General features: G+C 41.9%; 1 protein-coding gene across 3 annotated transcripts in view; it reads left to right on the top strand.

Annotated features, from left to right (window-relative positions):
* SLIT2 (slit guidance ligand 2) overlaps nucleotides 1-20016 on the top strand; it is a 405363-nt gene extending 385347 nt beyond the window's left edge. For all 3 annotated transcript variants that reach the window (XM_086406326.1, XM_086406325.1, XM_086406327.1), the window contains 4 exons: nucleotides 7913-8067; nucleotides 15998-16289; nucleotides 16503-16714; nucleotides 18241-20016. In XM_086406326.1, the coding sequence (XP_086262452.1) occupies nucleotides 7913-8067; nucleotides 15998-16289; nucleotides 16503-16714; nucleotides 18241-18482 (901 nt within the window). In that variant the 3' untranslated portion in view covers nucleotides 18483-20016. The remainder of the gene's footprint in view (nucleotides 1-7912; nucleotides 8068-15997; nucleotides 16290-16502; nucleotides 16715-18240) is intronic.
* Nucleotides 20017-21145: the final 1129 nt, after the last annotated feature.

Raw genomic sequence — 21145 nt, 5'->3', positions numbered from 1 at the left:
GTAGATGTAGAATACGGCATGCATGCCTAATTGTTAGAATGCTTAGAGAATAGCATAAAGAGGGACTTATTAATAGTGCTATGAATGAATGAATGACAGCCCAAACTTGAAGCCAGCATCAGCAGGAGTCCCTCAAACAGGGACAGGGTAACACTATTTTCTCAAGTAGGCTGATAATCACTTGCCCTTCAAAAGACCTTCTTTTCATCTAGATAGGCAGAAACTTAAAAAAAAAAAAAGTTAATCACAACTGTCTGCTTCTTTCTTTAGATTCAAATTAATGTCATTTTCCAAACCAGACAGCTTCTTTGAAGACATAGTCATTACTATTTAAAAATTAGGAAATCAGATGTACACATTACAAAAACACAGGACCAGGCCATGCCTTCATCAGTTTCAGTATTCAGGGAACCTGCACAACGTCAGAGGACTTGCCTCTGCAGACTGTTAGGCTTGCTTAGCTACACAGCCTCTGGATTATGCAACATACAGGCTTACATTAAGACAAAAAGAATATCATTGGAAAGACAGACAGTAGATAGACTTTATATAGTCTTCTTTCCAAGGTAAATAACTCAGCAGTGCTTGACATGCTATATGGGAAGGCACCACTTTTTATCAGCTTTGTAACTTGGAACAATTTGCACTTCCATTTCATGGGGAGACTTCGAAGTAACTAACCTAAAGTGCCTAGTCTAGGCAAAGTAGGATAATTGGTAATGCTGAGGTTTATGGATACTCTTCATGTTCGGATACACTGATGCTGAAGAATAAGGACTCAGGTGCAAATACTGTTGTTTTACATGTGACTCCTACCTTACGTTCAAATGTAAAGTTTCTCTCTATTTTTAGAGCATTTTCATTTAAATTACATACATACAGTCCCCAACCTATGATGGTTCCACTTAATGATTTTTCAGCTTTATGATGGTGGAAAAGCAATATGCATTCAGTAGAAACCATACTTAAAGGTTTGAATTTTGATCTTTTCCTAGGCTAGCTATATGTGGTATGATACTCTCTTGTGATGCTGGACAGTAACAGCAAGCTAACCATGGGCTCCCAGTCAGCCACCAGTGTAAACAACCAAGATACTTACAACTATCCTACTCTGCTTTTCTACTTTCAATCCAATATTCAATAAATTATATGAGATAGTCAATACTTTATTATCAAATAGATTTTGTGTTAGATGATTTTGGCCAACTGTAAGCCAGTATAAGTGTTCTGAGCATGCTTAAGGCAGGCTAGGCTTATGATGTTCAGTAGATTAGGTGTATAAGTATATTTTCAACTTAACCATACTTTCAATTTACAGTGAGTGTATTCTTCAGTTGTAAGTTGAGGAAGATCTGGAATTTGCTCCAAAATACATTTACTTGATAAATTATTTTGTAAAAACTTCTGAAAGCTCTTATGCAAGTACATAAATACATTTATTCCCATTTGGCATCCCATTTCTTTCCACTTAAACAATTGGGCAGGGAAATTTTTTACTAGCATTCTTACTTCACAGATGAAGCATCTTTAGCCCAGAGATACCAAAATGAGATGGCCAGTTGAATTTGTCTGGTTTCTCATTCCTATTCCACTGCACAGAGTATGTCAACAAATACTTTAAAATTTTTAAAGCAAAAAGCAGGGGTTGACATAAGCGAAGGAAGTGAAATATTTATCTTCACTACTGAAATACCTTAAGATTTACCATGGAGAAAGAAATATTGTCATTGTTAATGTGTCCTGCAGATATAAAGGCAATCAAAGACAATTTAAGGCCCCTCTTCTTTTAAGCCCCAAGTTTTTAAACTCTGTAGCAAAGCACGAGACAATTGAGTAACAACTTTCACACATCCATTTAGAAACACAAGAAAACGAATCTCAGGTAACAGATGAGTATAGTAAAACTGAATTACATAATAACGGTAGTAAATGCAATTTATGTTCCCAGTGGAAAGGTTTACTGTTAAGTGGTTCACTTGCGACTTTTGTGAGTCGTGGAATGTATAGTACCCTAGGGAGAAGTGAGAGTGTTTGCCAATACTTACAGGACCCAGAAGGATGTTACACATTGCAAGTGGATAGGTATGAGATGACCATGATAGACTGCAAAATCAATGATGGCTCAGTTTTATTCTGCAACAACTGGTGTGTCGATCACTGTTTTTATTTTAAAAGGGTATATAGATAATAAAGAACTCCTGGGCAAACCCCAGATCTCTGGCTTAAGGAAACAGCATGAAACACTAATTTTGAATTCTCTTAGCTTGGCCATATTCTCTTCAGGCTCCATCCACAGAATATCATCTTAAAACCAAAGAACTTAAAAATATTAATTTCACAGTACTTATCTGTTTAAAAGCTTGGCAAAGCCTCACTTAATTCCTAGGAAATACAGATGGGATTAAGTTCAGAACTCTTACTAAGTTCTGGAATCATCAGATTAGACATTGAAAGCCTTTGGGAAGATAAAAATGTAGTCACTCTGAATTTCACTTATAAATGGGAAAATAGGATCAAAAAACAAGTTTCACATCTATATACCTCATATGCATTTTCATAATCTTCAGCTTTCATTATAAGTTTATTACATATTTTCTCCAGTTCAGTGATTTTTACTAAATACAAGTTGTGCAACCATCATAGAAGATTATTTTCCATAGAATTTCATTCCTGGGCTAGTTGGGAGAGAAATCATCTATTAAAGCCTTGTTACTAACACAACATTGTAAATCAGCTATACTCCAACAAAAATTTTTCTTAAAAAGCTTACTACTGTTGAGAACATGTACCACGACTGAAGCAACTTAGCAGCAGCAGCAGCAGCAGTGCCTGGATCATAAAAAAAGCAAGAGAATTCCAGAAAAACTTCTGGTACATTGACTTTGCTAAATCCTTTGACTGTATGGATCACAACAAACTGTAGAAAATTCTTAGAGATGGGAATACCAGACCACCATTCCTGCCTCCTGCAAAACCTATATGCAGGTTAATAAAAAACAGTTAGAACCAGACATGGAGCAAAGAACTGGTTCAAAATTGGGAAAGGAGTACATCAAGGCTGTATATTGTCACCCTGCTTATTTGACTTATATGCCAAGTACATCATGAGAAATGCCGGGCTGGATGAAGCACAAGCTGGAATCAAGATTGCCAGGAGAAATATCAGTAACTTCAGATATGCAGACTTCTGCCACCCTTATGGCAGAAAGTGAAGAGGAACTAAAGAGCCTCTTGATGAAAGTGAAAGGGAGAGTGAAAAAGCTGGCTTAAAACTCAGCATTCAGAAAACAAAGACATTGGCATCTGGTCCCATCCCTTCATGGCAAATAGATGGGGAAACAATGGAAACAGTGACAGACTTTATTTCCTTGGGCTCCAAAATCACTGCAGATGGTGACTGCAGCCATGAAATAAAAAGATACTTCCTCCTTGGAAGAAAAGTTATGACCAGCCTGGACAGTGTATTAAAAAACAGAGACATTACTTTGCCAACAAAGATCCATATACTTTGCTGACAAAGGTCCATATAATGAAAGCTATGATTTTTCCAGTAGTCATGTATGGATGTGAGAGTTGGACCTTAATAAAGAACGCTGAGGGCCGAAGAGTTGATACTTTCAAACTGTGGTGTTGGAGAAGACTCTTGAGAGTCCCTTGGACAGCAAGGAGATCAAACCAGTCAATTCTAAAGGAAATCAACGCTGAATATTCGCTGGAAGTGCTGATCCTGAAACTGAAGCTCCAATACTTTGGCCACCTGATGCAAAGAACTGACTCATTTGAAAAGACCCTGATGCTGAGAAAAATTGAAGGCAGAAGGAGAAGGGGACAACAGAGGAGGAGATGGTTGGGTGGCATGCCCAACTCAATGGACATGAGTTTGAGCAAGCTCCAGGAGATGGTGAAGGACAGGGAAGCCTGATGTGCTGCAGTCCATGAAGTCGCAAAGAGTTGGACACGAATAAGCGACTGAACAATAGTGCTTGCATTGTTTGCTTGTGTTATTATATTTCTACCAATCTTTAGTGTCATCATACAGTTAATGTTAAAAATAAAGCTGACCTAACTTAATTTCCTCTTGAAGAAGATCCTGAAATAGTATCCAATTATTTATATAATGATGATGATAATGGTGATGCAGATGGTAATACCAATGCATACCATTTAACTTTGCACTTTCTGTAGGCTAGATGTTTTGCTCTGCATTAAAGCAAAAAAAAATATTTCACAGGGATAGACCTCAGTTTAAGCATAGGAAGGGGGAATATTTGCTAACATTTACTGAAGAGATGACTGAAGTTTATTAGCACTATGGGGTCGCACAGAGTTGGACACTACTAAAGTGACTTAGCAGCAGCAGCAGCAGCAAGTAACTTATCTAAAGTTAAACATTTAATAAATGCAAGACCAGAATTCAAATCCAAGTTTATCTGCCTCCAAAATCTGTATGTTTAACTAGTAGTTGCTATTACTATTTAGCATATGCCTTTTGAAGAGTCATATTTAAGACCACTAACAGTTGGTATGTAGCTTTATTTAGAAAGTATTTTCTTTGTATATTGGACTTTCTGGATGGCTCAGTGGTAAAGAATCTGCTGATCGCTAGTGGAGATGAAGGAGACATGGGTTCGATCCCTGGGTCCGGGATATCCCCTGCAGGAGCAAATGGCAACCCACTCCAGTGCTGTTGACTGGAGAATTCCATGGACAGAGAAGCCTGGCAGGCTACAGTCTATGGGGTCCCAGAGTCAGATGCGACTTAGCACACCTGTAGTTGGAAATGTAGTGACATTTGCTCAGTCATGTCCCACTCTTTGCAACCCCATGAACTATACAGTCCATGGAATTCTCTAGGCCAGAATACTGGACTGAGTAGTCTTTCCCTTCTCCAGGGGATCTTCCCAAACCAGGGATCGAACCTGGGTCTCCCACATTGCAGGTGGATTCTTTACCAGCTGAGCCACAAGGGAAAGCAAGCACACCCGTATTCCTTGTATATTATCTCTGTTGATTTTAGTGGTGTCATTTGTTGGGATAATTAAATGGGTATGGGGCAAAAAAATTGTTTGGCACATCTAACATTTATTTTTTTTAAGATGGTATCTGAAACAGGTTATCAAAATCCCCATACATGTGGACACTTTTAACTACTTAAGACCAGAGAACATCAAGTGTTTTCACAGCTGTGCATTATGGTTTATATTGTTAGATCACAAAAAGCATTTTGGTCTATGCTGGCAAACAATGGAATATGATTAGACTCCTGTGATAAGAACGATACAGAAATGTTAATACATTTTTTTCATTATTTTCCAGGCTTGACCTATTTGCAAATTTAAGTATCAGTGCCTGGAAATTTAAGCAATCATTTTGCTTAGGGAGGGCTTCCCTGGTGGCTCAGTGATAAAGAATCCACCTGCCAATGCAGAAGCCACAGTAGACGCAGGTTCAATCTCTGGGTCGGGAAGATCCCCTAGAGGAGGAAATGGCAACCCACCCCAGTATTCTTGCCTGGGGAATCCCATGGACAGAGGAGCCTGATGGGCGACAGTCCGTGGGGTCCCAGAGAGTCAGACACAACTGAGTGACTGAGCACGCATGCATGCTTGCTTGGGGAGTATTAGGTATTCCCAGTCTTCCTATTATATGTTCCCATATTTCTCTTTTTGAACCATTTTTCCAGTCTTTCCAATCAATATCTCAAATATTCGCTCTTTAATTTTCACTATCAATCCTATTTTTTTCTTTGTTTGTCCCCTGTTTCATTGGCCTGATATAACACTTGTACTAGATTAACAATCACCTTTAAACCTTATAGCACCTACTTACTAATTGCACCTAACTTCATTTTCAGTTGTCATGTTCTGTTTACCTAAAATTTTTAATCTCTTTGGTTTTGTCCATTTTATGTATTTCCATAAGCCCTCTCAAAGTTTTTAGAAGGTGGCAGTAATGATTGTTAGACCTGACCCTTAAAAGTTATAGAAGAGAAACTGGAGAACCATTATCATCACTAGATTCTCTAGATATGACTATGTTGAGCATTCCAATTAATCTGCTATTCCCACCTCTCCACTGAGAATCATCTTCATAGTAATCTCGTTTGATGGAAAATCTTCTGAAAATTTCAAATAAAATGAGGGTATATTTTCAATTAACAAATTTCAAAAACTACAGTGATCTTACCAAGTTGCTTCTTCCTGTATTTTTGTGCATGTTTGATTATGGTAAGTGTTACTGTGTAGTGCTTAAGAGTGCAGAGACCAATGATCCCCTAACATCACTGCCTAAAGAGTATATTTGGCACAGCTGTAGGCTCCTTATGTTTTGAACACAATTTGGAGTAACAGCAGCTGAAGAAGAGAAACTCTAATAGCATTTAAAATGCATACATTATGTTTTGTAATTTCTGCAAACCAGAAGATTGTGACTACATACTAATAAAATGTACTCATTTCCGCTTATCCCAATGGGAGGGCTTTCCTGGTGGCTCAGATGGTAAAGAATCCACCTGCATTGCAGGTGACCTGAGTCCAATCCCTGGATCGGGAAGATCCCATGGAGAAGGAAATGGCAACCTATTCCAGTATTCTTACCTAGAGAATCCCATGGACAGAGGAACCTGGTGGGCTACAGTCCATGGGGTCACAAAAAGCTGGACACAACTGAGCAGCCGACACTATCCCAATGGGAGAACTTTTGTATTACCTAAGAAAACGTTTGTGTTACATAAGAATTATAAAAGATTGTATCTCCCTGAAAATATTCATTTTAAAATCAATTAAGTTCAGTTCAGTTCAGTCGCTCAGTTGTGTCCAACTCTTTGCCACCCCATGAATTGCAGCACTCCAGGCCTCCCTGTCCATCAGCAACTCCCAGAGTTCACTCAAACTCACGTCCATCGAGTCAGTGAAGCCATCCAGCCATCTCATCCTCTGTCATCCCCTTTTCTTCCTGCCCCCAATCCCTCCCAGCATTAGAGTCTTTTCCAATGAGTCAACTCTTAACATGAGGTGGCCAAAGTACTGGAGTTTCAGCTTTAGCATCATTCCTTCCAAAGAACACCCAGGGCTGATCTCCTTTAGAATGGACTGGTTGGATCTCCTTGCAGTCCAAGGGACTCTCAAGAGTCTTCTCCAACACCACAGTTCAAAAGCATCAATTCTTTGGCGCTCAGCTTTCTTCACAGTCCAACTCTCACATCCATACATGACCACTGGAAAAACCATAGCCTTGACTAGACGGACCTTTGTTGGCAAAGTAATGTCTCTGCTTTTGAATATGCTATCTAGGTTGGTCATAACTTTTCTTCCAAAGAGTAAGTGTCTTTTAATTTCATGGCTGCAGTCACCATCTGCAGTGATTTTGGCGCCCCAAAAATAAAGTCTGACACTGTTTCCCCTGTTTCCCCATTTATTTCCCATGAAGTGATGGGACCAGATGCCATGATCTTCGTTTTCTGAATGTTGAGCTTTAAGCCAACTTTTTCACTCTCCTCTTTCACTTTCATCAAGAGGCTTTTGAGTTCTTAACTTTCTGCCATAAGGGTGGTGTCATCTGCATATCTGAGGTGATTGATATTTCTCCCAGCAATCTTGATTCCAGCTTGTGCTTCCTCTAGCCCAGCATTTCTCATGATGTACTCTGCATATAAGTTAAATAAGCAGGGTGACAGAACACAGCCTTGATGTACTCCTTTTCCTATTTGAAACCAGTCTGTTGTTCCATGTCCAGTTCTAACTGTTCCTTCCTGACCTGCATATAGGTTACTTATTACTTATCTTTATTAATATTGGATAGGAGTATATTTTCCCCAAAAGAACTTAGTCCAGTTTGTATTGTACCTCCTTTTCTTTAATAAATAGATAATTGGAGAATCAGCTAAGTTATTGTGTTTTGTTTTTTGTTTTAGTGTGGAGACAATCAATGATGGAAATTTTCACATTGTGGAACTACTTGCCCTGGATCAAAGTCTCTCCCTCTCAGTGGATGGAGGGAGCCCCAAAATCATTACCAACTTGTCAAAACAGTCCACTCTGAATTTTGACTCCCCACTCTATGTTGGAGGTAAGCCCTTTCTCAAATTTCATGGATTCCCAAACCCCATGATTCTCATCACAGATTAATCCTGAAGTTGTTGATGCCTGGTGCCATGGTCATTGATCAATCATTGATGGACAGCAAGGATAGAAAAGAAAGAGCCCTAGATGGGTATAAGAGTCTATTTTGTAATGCTGACCCTGGGTCTAACTAAATATGTAGTCGGGAGGAGAAGGACATTAATGTTTCTTTTGTGTCTATCACTTGCTAGCTGATTTACCCATCAGATAATTATTTGATGTGGTGTATGGAAAAAGAAAGCTGGTTATAAGTCAAATCAGACAATGAAAAAGATGAGAAAACAAGTTTGATGCAAACTGAGGAGTATATGACCCACCCCAGCTCCCTTAAGGAGGGTAACACTACCAGCTTCAGTCAGATGTTGCTGTGCTTGAGTGTCTTCACTACTAGTCACAAACTCATCTACAGGATAGGATAGTTATTAATGAAATCAAATTAATGAATGAACAAGTTAAATTCACAAATTGTACTGGGGCAATGGGAAGTACTTCTGTTGAGCTCAGACCTTAAGGGGAATGATAAAGAGAGAAGGTTGGAAAGGTGGTTTAGGGCTTGAAAAGACACAGTGAAGACTATTTTTAAGCAACAAGAAGGCAGATGAGCAAATATATGAGGGATGGACAGAGATCTGAAGGTGCGCAAAGAAAAGGAACCGCAGTGGGGAAACCTGGCACTCTTGCATAAATCTGGAGGAGTGGATATAACCTGGAGATAGAATTTCAAATTTCAAGCAAATGAGTAAGAAAGCATATGATGGTGAATTGAGTTGCATCGAATTAAATTACATTGAACTGAGATGAATTGACAGATAAAATCAACTCATTTTACAGATAAATAAGCCAAAGTTTCTGAATGGGTCAATGTAACCAATTTCTTCACCATGACAGGTATTTTCAACTTTACACCAATTATTTTCACAAGAACAACCTTGGGATGCTACATATTTTTACCAACCCCTCAAAGCCTTCCCTAAAAGCAGTTTTGAAAAATTTCTGAAATTCCAGAGCACCTCTGATTTTAATAATTTTAGCAGTAGACAATCTGAACTCTCCTATAGAATTGCAATTTTTTTAAAAAGCAGTTAAAAGTCTTTGGTACAATTCTGTAAAGATTTATTGAACACCTCCCATAAGCTGAGAACTAAGTTAATAGAGGCATAAAGAATGAAAAACTGAAAAAGAATCATCCCTTCTGTACCCAGGGGAGTGGAGAAGACAGACACATCCTCATGAAACCATAATGCATTGTAATAAAAGTATCTTATAGAAAGTCTGGGCAGCAAGATAACTGATCTCTTTGCTTCATGGGAATCACATTATGGGATTCATTAACAGGCAGGAGCCTCCATTGTTGCCTGTACTACAGTGAATGGCAGTTGAAAGTCATTGATGTTACCTGTGGTTGGAGAGAAAAGAAATTATATTTGCTAAGCACCTGCTGTGTTCTCAGCATAATGCTTCTTTTACAGTCTTACCCCCAGAGACTGTAGGAAGTAGGTATGATTTTTTGTTTTATAATCCCTAAGGGAGTATCTCAGGGACTCCATAGAACATGTCCAAGTTCACAAAGCTATGAAGCTATGATAGAGACCTCGTTTGAGTTCAGGTCTGTCTGCACCCAAAGCCACCTGCATTGATATTCACTTCTTAATATTGAGCAGAAAAGTAAACAATCTAACTTCTGTGGCTTTTTGTTTCTTTCTGGACTTGTCCTTCACCTGATTTTTTTATACTTTCATTAGAGATCATTTCACTGAGTCTTCTAAGACCCCTTTAGAATGTAGTTTAAAAAATAAATAAGTATTGAATGGGAATGCTTGGGCCAGATGCCTGGTAGTGCAGTGGTTAGGACTGTGCTTTCAATGCAGAGGGTATGGATTTGACCCCTGGTTGGAGAACTAAGATCCCACATGCCACATGGCATGGCCAATAAGTAAGTAAGTAAAGAAGGCAGAGCACCAAAGAATTGATGCTTTCAAACTGTGGTGTTGGAGAAGACTCTTGAGAGTCCTTTGGACTGTAAGGAGATCAAACTAGTCAATCCTAAAGGAAATCAACAGTGAATATTCACTGGTAGGACTGATGCCGAAGCTGAAGCTTCAATACTCTGGCCACCTGATATGAAGAGCTGACTCACTGCAAAAAGACTCTGATGCTGGGAAAGACTGAGGGCAGGAGGAGAAGGAGGAGACAGAGGACGAGATGGTCAGATGGAATCACCGACTGAACGGACATGAGTCTGAGCAAACTCCAGGAGATAGTGAGAGACAGGGAAGCCTGGCACGCTGCCATTCATGGGGTCACAAAGAGTCGGACATTACTTAGTGACTAAACAACAAAGAAAGTAAATAAATAGAATTCCATGTTTTTAAAAAAGGACATTTTTCAAAAAGGGGGAAAGAAGAGTTTTTATTCAGCACTACCAAGTCCTTTGACTGTGTGGATCACAATAAACTGGAAAATTCTGAAAGAGATGGGAATACCAGACCACCTGACCTGCCTCTTGAGAAACCTATATGCAGGTCAGGAAGCAACAGTTAGAACTGGACATGGAACAACAGACTGGTTCCAAATAGGAAAAGGAGTACATCAAGGCTGTATATTGTCACCCTGCTTATTTAACTTATATGCAGAGTACCTCATGAGAAACGCTGGGCTGGAAGAAGCACAAGTGGAATCAAGATTGCCGGGAGAAATATCAATAACCTCAGGTATGCAGATGACACCACCCTTATGGCAGAAAGTGAAGAGGAACTCAAAAGCCTCTTGATGAAAGTGAAAGAGGAGAGTGAAAAAGTTGGCTTAAAGCTCAACATTCAGAAAATGAAGATCATGGCATCTGGTCCCATCACTTCATGGGAAATAGATGGGGAAACAGTGGAAACAGTGACAAACTTTATTTTTCTGGGCTCCCAAATCACTACAGATGGTGATTGCAGCCATGAAATTAAAAGACACTTACTCCTTGGAAGGAAAGTTATGACCAACCTAGATAGCATATTCAAAAGCAGAGACATTACTTTGCCAGCAAAGGACCATCTAGTCAAGGCTATGGTTTTTCCAGTTGTTATGTATGGATGTGAGAGTTGGACTGTGAAGAAAGCTGAGTGCCAACGAATTGATGCTTTTGAACTGTGGTGTTGGAGAAGACTCTTGAGAGTCCCTTGGACTGCAAGGAGATCCAACCAGTCCATCCTAAAGGAGACCAGTCCTGGGTGTTCATTGGAAGGAGTGATGCTGAGGCTGAAACTCCAATACTTTGGCCACCTCATGGGAAGAGTTGACTCATTGGAAAAGACTCTGATGCTGGGAGGGATTGGGGGCTGGAGGAGAAGGGGACGACAGAGGATGAGATGGCTGGATGGCATCACTGACTCGATGTACATGAGTTTGGGTGAACTCTGGAAGTTGGTGATGGACAGGGAGGCCTGGCGTGCTGTGGTTCATGGGGTCGCAAAGAGTCGGACACGACTGAGCGACTTAACTGAACTGAACTGAACCAGTCCTTCTAAGGATAGAGGGCTTGGAAGGATGCAGACAGTGCCTCTGTCCTCTCAAGCCTGAAGAAAACCACTTTCAATCGGCCTCATTGCCAGAGACTGCACTGGGCTCATTTCCTTCCCTCTCAGAGGAGAGTCTTAAGGGTAATTCACATTTAAAAAGTAGAATACAATCCTAAGACCATGGTCCTGTATTCTTTATGATAAAGGCAGAAGAAGCTGAATTAGCAAAGGAGAGAAAGGTAGATGACCTCTGCAAAGAGGAACACTCTGCAGGGAGGCTAGCCTGAAGGTGATACATTCCATGCCATAAGCCTCTCCAAGAGTATTTTCTGTCAAAACAGGGAGGCAGCTTTCTCCACCCTTGGGTTTCAGCTCCCCGTGATATAGCCTTTCCATAAAACAAAACAATGTGATCCTCATGTTTTTGTGTATAAAAGTCCAACCAGAACACATATTAGTGTAGTGTTAGTTGCCCTGTTGTGTCTGACTCTTTGCGACCCCACAGATTGTAGTCCGCCAGTCTACTCTGTCCATGGGATTCTCCAGGCAAGAATACTGGGGTGGATTGCCATTCCCTTCTCCAGAGGATCTTCCCGACCCAGGGATCGAGTCCCGCTGTCCTGCATTGCAGGCAAACTGTTTACTGTTTGAACTACAGGGAAGACCTGTATTAATGAGATTTTTTTTAAAGACCCACACATTGAGGCACCCTCCACGCATCACAAATCCTCTCCTAATGTCCCTATTGGACAGTGTTGACAAAACCTCAGTGTTGACACTTGGTCCCTTTATTGTCACTCTGAAACATGTAGGGCTTGTTAAGGCTAAAAGGTATCTACTAAATTAACTGTTGTTTATGAATAGTAAATCCCATCTATGGTCCATGGCATAGAGGAAAGGCTGAAGGAAAAAAATCCCTGGACCTTACTTTTGTTTTTATCAGTTAAAACTTAGTTCTCTGGTCAGAAGTCTACCAAGCACCTGAAAACGTTGAGTTATGATAGTTCTTGATTTTATAATATCCTACTGAAAGTAACTATATGTGTAATGTATCAACATTTTCGTTTACAAGTTACTACAATCAAAACTAGACCTGTATCATTGTTAACTTTGGGAATAGAAAGAACACACTTACTGATTGCTTCTCCCTGCCATGGAACTTCATGGGTCTGTACTTTAGTCTTTACATGCGCATATATGCACGTTGTGTGAGCTCTTGAAATAGTTTTGGAAGAAGTTCTTTTTTAACTTCTGAAGAAAGGATCATAAATGTACAGATATTAGAGTCCACATGTTTTTGCAGAATGGATATGATTACATTTGGAGAAGGCAATGGCACCCCACTCCAGTACTCTTGCCTGGAAAATCCCAGGGACAGGGGAGCTTGGTGGGCTGCAGTCCATGGGGTCGTGAAGAGTTGGACACGACTGAGTGACTTGACTTTCACTTTTCACTTTCATGCATTGGAGAAGGAAATGGCAACCCACTCCAGTGTTCTTGCCTGGAGAATCCCAGGGACGGGGGAGCCTGGTGGGCTGCCGTCTCTGGGGTCGCACAGAGTCGGACACGACTGAAGTCACTTAGCAGCAGCAGCATGATTACATTAGAAGAACTTATCCCCTTGGGCTTCCCTGATGGCTCAGTGGAATCCCCCTGCCAGTGCAGGAAACACAGATTCAATCCTTGGTCTGGATAGATCCCACGTTCCATGGAACAACTAAACCCGTGCACCACAACGATGGAGCCTGTGCCCTAGAGCCCGGGAAATGCTACTACTGAGCCCATGTGCCACAACTGCCGAAGCCTGCGTGCCCTAGAGAAGAGAAGCCAGAGAAGCCACCGCAATGAGAAATCCACACATTGCAACTAGAGTAGTCCCAGCTCACCACAGCTAGAGAAAAGCCCACACAGCAAAGAAGACTCAGCATATCGAATAATAAGTAAATAAATAATGTTTCAAAGCCTCTTCAAAAAGAAGAGGAGGAAGAACTCACCCCCAAACAAGAAATTTACAGTTATTAGTCCTCTCCTGGAAATGGAACATTCTGTCCTTTTGACCCCATTCTAGGAAGCAATCCAGTTACCAAGGCCAAACAGGCAGACTAAAAACCCAAACTCAAGACTTTTAATCCACGACACCTAATTCAGCAGGCCCATTTGCATCAGATTCAGCTGAGCTATATGTTTTTATTTCTGTGCCCACACCTTCCTTCTGGGTCAGAATCTCAGGTGGGGAAAAAAGGGGGCCTGGGAAGCCGCCTTCTGAACAGCGCCCCTCTGGTGGGTCTTAGATATTTCAAGCTGGGAAACAGGTGGTGCGTCCATGGGCATTACAGATGAGAAAACTGAGCCCCAGAAGAGAGGAAATGACTGGCCCGAATGCACACAGTCCAAAAATACAGGCTTTGATCTCTAGCCTAGTGGTTTTGCATAAGCCACTGTCTGACTTTGGTACCTCCTAGACCTCGAATGGGTCTCCTTTGAATGGGAGAGAAGATGCTACCCAGAGAGTACTGTGGTTCTTGGTCTTTATAACCAACAAACCTAGAGAGTGAGAGCCATGGTCTTTCCCAGCTTCAGCGCCCCCAGCCAGTAGCTCAGAGTCGAGTGCAGGGGAGAATGTCAGCTGCTCTGAAGACCTTGGCTCCATCCCCTCCCCAACTGCTTCACATAGGATCCCATCCAGGAACTATTTCAGAGTCTGGCTTAGGTCATGGAAAGATTCCTCAGCTTTAACAAATGAGGGTTACCATATGACTGTCACTAGTGGGATATACATGTGTGTATATATGTGTGTATGTATATATTTATGTGTGTATATATATTTGTGTGTGTGTATGCATATATATATATACACACACACATATGCATATACATCCCCTGGAGAGGGGCATGGCAACCCACTCCAGTATTCTTGCCTGGGGAAATCCTATGGACAGAGAAGACTGGCAGGCTACAGTCCATGTGGTCGCAAACAGTCGGACATGACTGAAGCAACTTATCACACTACACATATATATGTGTGTATGTGTGGTGTGTGTATATATATAGATGGGGCTTCCCTGGTAGCTCCGCTGGTAAAGAATCCAGCTGCACTGCTGGAGACCCCAGGTCGATTCCTGGGTTGGGGAGATCCCCTGGAGAAAGGCTAGGCTACTCACTCCAGTATCCTTGCCTGAAGAATCCCATGGACAGAGGAGCCTGGTGGACTACAGTCCATGGGGTTACAAAGAGTCAGACACAACTGAGCGACTAAGCACTTACACACACACACATACACAAGATTGCAAATTCTGGTTTTGGAAGAATTTAATTTATAGCCCCAATTTCTTGGAATATGAATGTTTCACCCAATTAGCAAGGGAATAAATAAAATGTGAATGAGGTGCTATCTTGATAGGAAGCAGGGTGAGTTTTTCCGGCAATGACATCCGTGGCTGAGCTTGAGACGTTGCCAGTGTTATGCTGGACTAGTTGCCAGCTTGAAATTTGTCAGGACTGGGGCGAATGGTCGTCGTGAATCTCAGCTCTCATCCTCTGAAAATCAATGGATTGCACTATGGCTTGAGATTAGGGAAGTTTGTCTTATCAGCCTAATTCTAACCTAGTCTTACTAATGACATTGAGCATGTCCTCTGAGCTCTCTGGGCCCTGGCGTTGGTCAGGAAATAAAAACTACTTTGTGAAATCCTAGGCTTCAGGGGTGTGTGTCCAGGATGGGAGTTGGGTGTGGAGGTAAAGGAGCAGGAATCCTTCTCCCATTCCCACTTACTTTTAAGTACAGTGACCCGAATTTAGATTTTATAAATTGGGGGCAGGAGGAGAAGGGGACAACAGAGAGGTGGCTGGATGGCATCACCGACTTGATGGACATAGTTTGAGTGAACTCTGGGAGTTGGTAATGGACAGGGAGGCCTGGCGTGCTGCAATTCATGGGGTCCCAAAGAGTCGGACACGACTGAGCGACTGATCTGAACTGAAGGTTTTTAAAACCAAATGTTAAAAATTAAAAATGGACTGCCAGTGAACCTGGGGTCTTTATTCTAGTTGTGCCTTAGAATTGCCTGGAGCACCTTCCAAAAAATAAAAACGAAGAAACATACATCCCTTCTCCCTCCCCCACTCCACTCAGGTAATCTGATCAAATCAGTCTGGGCTGAGGCCCCAAGCATCAGTGTTTCTTCAAAGATCCAGTGTGATTCTGATGTGCAGCCTGGCTGAGAACCGCAGGACAGGATGCTTGTTCTGCTTGGTTCTCCTAAAGAAGAGTTGCACAGACTGCTCCCATCCCACTGGAAGAGCTAAGAGGGTCCGGGTGGCCCCTGGCTGAGGAACCCCAGGGAACCTGGCTTCTGACTCGGTGTCCCTCCCCAGGCATGCCCGGGAAGAACAACGTGGCCGCAGCTCTGCGCCAGGCCCCTGGGCAGAATGGCACCAGCTTCCACGGTTGCATCCGGAACCTTTACATCAACAGCGAACTTCAGGACTTCCGGAAGGTGCCCATGCAGACCGGCATCCTGCCTGGCTGTGAACCATGCCACAAGAAGGTGTGTGCCCACGGCACATGCCAGCCCAGCAGCCAGGCCGGCTTCACCTGCGAGTGCGAGGAAGGATGGACAGGGCCCCTCTGTGATCAGAGGACCAATGACCCCTGTCTTGGAAATAAGTGAGTTTGGGCTGCTTGGGAGTTAAACCCACATTCTCCAACCCTGAAACCCATACTGAAGAAAGGAAAGAAGGAAAGGGGGAAGGGATAGAGGGGAGAGAAAGAAGTCAGTCCATTAGCACTGTCTCCCTTACATTCCCTCCCTCATCCCCACTCCGTTCCTATCCTCTCTGCCTAACGCATTTCCATCCTTGCGTTCCTCCTCCTCTGTAGATGCGTCCACGGCACCTGCCTGCCCATCAATGCGTTCTCCTACAGCTGCAAATGCCTAGAGGGCCATGGGGGCGTCCTCTGTGATGAAGAGGAGGATCTGTTTAACCCATGCCAGGCGATCAAGTGCAAGCATGGGAAATGCAGGCTCTCAGGACTGGGGCAGCCCTACTGTGAATGCAGCAGTGGATACACCGGGGACAGCTGTGATCGAGGTGAGCCGGGCCAGCTGGGCCCCTCCCTCTCTCTTGGCAGAGCAAGAGGGGCCGTCGTCTTTGAAAAGAGAGAAAGGGAGACACACAGAGAGGAGAGTGACTTGAGAAATGCCAGCTCTTTGCACTATCTGCAGTTGCTCTTATTGATTTACTTTCGAGTGTAAGGCAGGCACAGATACGGAAGGTACTGAACCTCCATGGCAGGCTTCCTTTGTGGCTCAGCTGGTAAAGAATCACCTGCAATGCGGGAGACCTGGGTTCCATCCCTGAGTTGGGAAGATTCCCCTGGAGTAAGGCAACTCACTCCAGTATTCTGGCCTAAAGAATTCCATGGACTGTATAGTCCATGGGATCGCAAAGAGTCGGACACGACTGAGTGACTTTCACTTTCACTGTCAAACCTCCGCGGCAGAATGTTACATGGCCTTCACATGTCTTCCCGTGTTGTGATTTGCTATGTGAATGCTCCTTTTTCTGTTATGCAGAAGGTCGTTTCCTTCATTCCTTCTTACCTTTGGGCCTCCCAGTGGCTCAGATGGTAAAAAAATCTGCCTGCAATGCTGGAGATCCAGGTTTGATCCCTGGGTCAGGAAGGTCATCTGGAGAAGGAAATGGCAACCCACTCCAATATTCTTGCCTGGAGAATCCCATGAACAGAGAAGCCTGGTGGGCTACAGTCCATGGGGTCGCAGAGTCGGACATGACTGAGCAACTAACACTTTCACTTTTCTTACCTTCCTCTGCTGTTCTCCTCTGTATAGATCACTCATTCATCTTCTGGCACAGAAAAGAAGGTGCTAATAATTCTGCTCTAGCTTTAGGACAGAATCACCTTTGACCTTAGAATCAACTGATTTAAGATAGCAAATTATGCAGGAGAGAGGGACAGAAATGGGCTGACATTTCAACCCACGTACTTCCTTCTCCTGTGTCTGCGTGATCAGGATGTGCTCCACCTCCAGCTGGCAGAGATTTTGTTGTGTGGATAGGGGTGATGAGATGAAAGGAACGTGCCTGTGGAGGCTTCTAGCAGATGGCTCTTTTTGAACTAGTTCGTACTCGGGTGATTTATGAAGTTAGTGGAATGTTACTTGTATTAAGTAACAGATTGAATGGTATTAAACTCTAGGTCTAATAAATTAAATTGCATACTCTCTGAAACGGTGCCCTGTGGTAAGCAAAACCAGCTGTTAGTAGTATAAAAACAGAAGATGTATATTTTTGCTATATAAAAGAGAAGATTTAGGAAGCCAATTTTCTTGTCGGTCCAAAAGCATAGTATTTTTATAGTCCACATATAGAGTATTCAGTTGCTCAAAATAAAGGCCAAGAAGAAGTCTTCTGCAAGGAACAGAGCAGACTGTGCCACCAGCCTGTAATAACAAATTTGAGCAAAATGCTGAAAATAGCCCTTACAAACCGGAAGCCAAAGCAGCATCTCCCTAACTGAGCAGTAGATTCATAGCCACTTCGCACAACTTACAGCAACTGCCCTTACACTGCCTGTGCTGTTTGTTCTTTTCTAGAAATCTCTTGTCGAGGGGAACGGGTAAGAGATTATTACCAAAAGCAGCAGGGCTACGCCGCTTGCCAGACGACCAAGAAGGTGTCTCGGTTGGAATGCAGAGGGGGCTGTGCAGGCGGGCAGTGCTGCGGACCTCTGAGGAGCAAGAGAAGGAAATACTCTTTCGAATGCACTGATGGGTCCTCGTTTGTGGACGAGGTGGAGAAGGTGGTAAAGTGTGGCTGTACCCGCTGCGCTTCCTAAACGCATCCCTGGCAGCTTTGGTCTTTGGAAAATGTTGTCTACTTCTTGACCCTGTTGGACTCATGAATGCTTCATAGTGAAAATATTTGAAATATATTGTAAAATACAGAACAGACTTATTTTTATTATGAGAATGAAGACTTTTTTTCTGCATTTAGAAAAAAAAGAAATGCTTGAACTAAAGCTTCCCCAATGCTGGAGAAGTATAAAGAATGATACACCTGGAGGCATTAGGACAACCATGCGAACCATGATAACTTGGATTCAGCCTTTAATTTGCTGGAGACCAGCAGAAGCACATACCCAAGAGAGAGACAAGGTTCTCTCTGCTGATGAGAAGTTGCCCAGAGCATAATACTCTGCGCCCTAGTTCTCATCTACATGGTTCATAAGGAAGGACAGACCAAGCACATGTGTGTGAGTGAGGGTGCAAGGCAGATGAATGGAACTCCAGAATCCACAGCCGGAATGAATGGATGAGAAATATTTTATGCAAAACATAAGGTATCCTGAAGACCGGGGTTCCATTCATGAGAGGAGATGAGAGTGCTAAAATAAATTTTATCTTCTTTTTAAACGTCAGCATGTTAGCAGGAGAAGCACACAAAAGTGTTTATCTACCGTTTTCCAGTATTAATTTTTTGTAATATAAATGACAAAGGAGATGATAAAGAACCAATAGATTATTGATAAATAAATTAGTAATAATATGAATTTTTGTTTCTATGAGTTCTAAACAGCCCTATACAGTATTCGGTTTCCATGAGAAATATTTATTGTATCAAAGTACATTGTACTTAACATTTTAGGCCATCCTTTTGCTGTTTCTCGATGCTTTAATATATATTAATTTATAATTGTCCTGATATTTTTGTACATTTTTCAAACTTAAAAATCAGGATTCTTTTGTGGGTTTTTTTTTTTTCTTGGCAATAGTACTAACATAGGGTGTTATCTTGGGATAAATGTGTGTTGATCTGTTTGTTTACCTTGACATCTGACCACTGGTGTCACTGACCTACTGGCCTCATTCAGGACGCCTGCAGAGGGTATGTAAAGTCTATGCGTGAGACGCTCACTGTACAGAGAGAAGCACCCCTCTGCAGCATGTCCTCACAGAACAGAATGATGTGTAGCAATCGACACTAGAAAAGTAGATCTTTTACAAATTAATATTTCCTTGACCTTTTTTTGCCCTTTTACTGGGGTTGGGGAGGGGAGAGAAAAGGCTGTAATGTCAAGAACTGTGATTTTTTTTTTCACAAACAATAAAGCTCCTTTATGACTTTAATGTTCCCATGTTAACATGTTTGCTGCTAAATTACAATGTAGAATTAATAGAATTTATAGTGGACTGTGCTCTTCCCTCGTTAAAATCCCAGGGTACCCTGTAAAGTTGCAGATGTTTCTTTCCAAAAACTTTTTTTTACAAAGAAAACTAGACGTACATGTATAATTCAGTGTGCTTTGTCTTTCTCCAGACTAATATCAGTTACACTACTGATGTATGTAAATTAAACAGATATTTACTTCATCTTCAGTTTGTTGGTTTTCTTAGAAACTGCATGCTATTTAGAGCTCCCTCCTTAAGAATGTGTTAATCAAGGTGCTACCAAAAGAACAGGGAAGGAAATTTGTACCTCTTTGATGCCAGAAATTGGTTTGAGATTAGCATACTGTCACATCTTGGGGTTTGGGGTGGCCACATGAAAGAGATGGAGGGCATAACACGTTCTTGGCTAATTAAAAAAAAAGTGCATATTCAATTCATTCCTTCCTCCCAGATATTATAAAATGAAATCTAACTAGACCAAAATGGGACTTTGTTTCTGTTGTTCTTTTCCCCACAGTTAGAACCAAAATGGAAAACTTTTGAAAAGACAAAGAGAACCTTTCTCCACAGGTGCTCTCAGGAAAGGGTTGGTAATATCAATATATGCCATCCAGAACAGGGAAACAACACTGACTGAGTGGAATGTTAACCCTCCCCCATCAGGAGTTCTTTGGTTCCCTGCAAGAAAACCCAGTCGTTTTACTTTTTTGGTCAAGCTGTGCCACATATGTGATCTTCTTTGCCTGACCAGGGATTGAACCTGCGCCCCTTGCGTTGGAAGCATGGAGTCTTAATCCCTGGACCACCACGGAGGTCCTCTGTAGGAAAATCATGTGCATGTGAGCTTGCATTGATGAGTGCACGCAGACGCACACACACACACACACACACACACTCTGCCTCTTTCACAGACACAAATGTCTAATTATTCACTATTCTTTAAAATGTCTGCATTTTAATTATATAAATATTATATAGTCCTTGTAAAACCTTTATAGTATTTATTCTCGCTGGTTGCTTCTTTTTGCAAAGATTTGTGTTATCTTAATAGTCATTGTTTTTTAAGGGCTTATTATATGGCAGGTGCTATACAAAGGACTTTATGTGAAATATCTCATTCATGTCCCACGACAAACCTGTGAGTTTTTATGCTCCTTGTTTTCCACAGGCATAAACAGCTCAAAAGTGGGGGAACTGAATTTCAGCCCATCAGCTCTCTCAGACCACACATGCTTTGTGTTCAAAAGATAGAGGCAGCAGCTCAGTAATTGCTACCTTTTCTACTAAGAGACTTTAAAGGCTTGGTGCCTTATTTCCCCCACCCAGTTAT

This window comes from Bos grunniens, chromosome 6, assembly GCF_055505025.1.
Source record: "Bos grunniens cultivar Pamir isolate PY7600 chromosome 6, Bosgru_T2T1.0, whole genome shotgun sequence".
Classification (NCBI taxonomy): Eukaryota; Metazoa; Chordata; class Mammalia; order Artiodactyla; family Bovidae; genus Bos; species Bos grunniens.
Note: the sequence above shows the minus strand (reverse complement) of the source record. Positions and strands in the feature narration are given on the sequence as shown.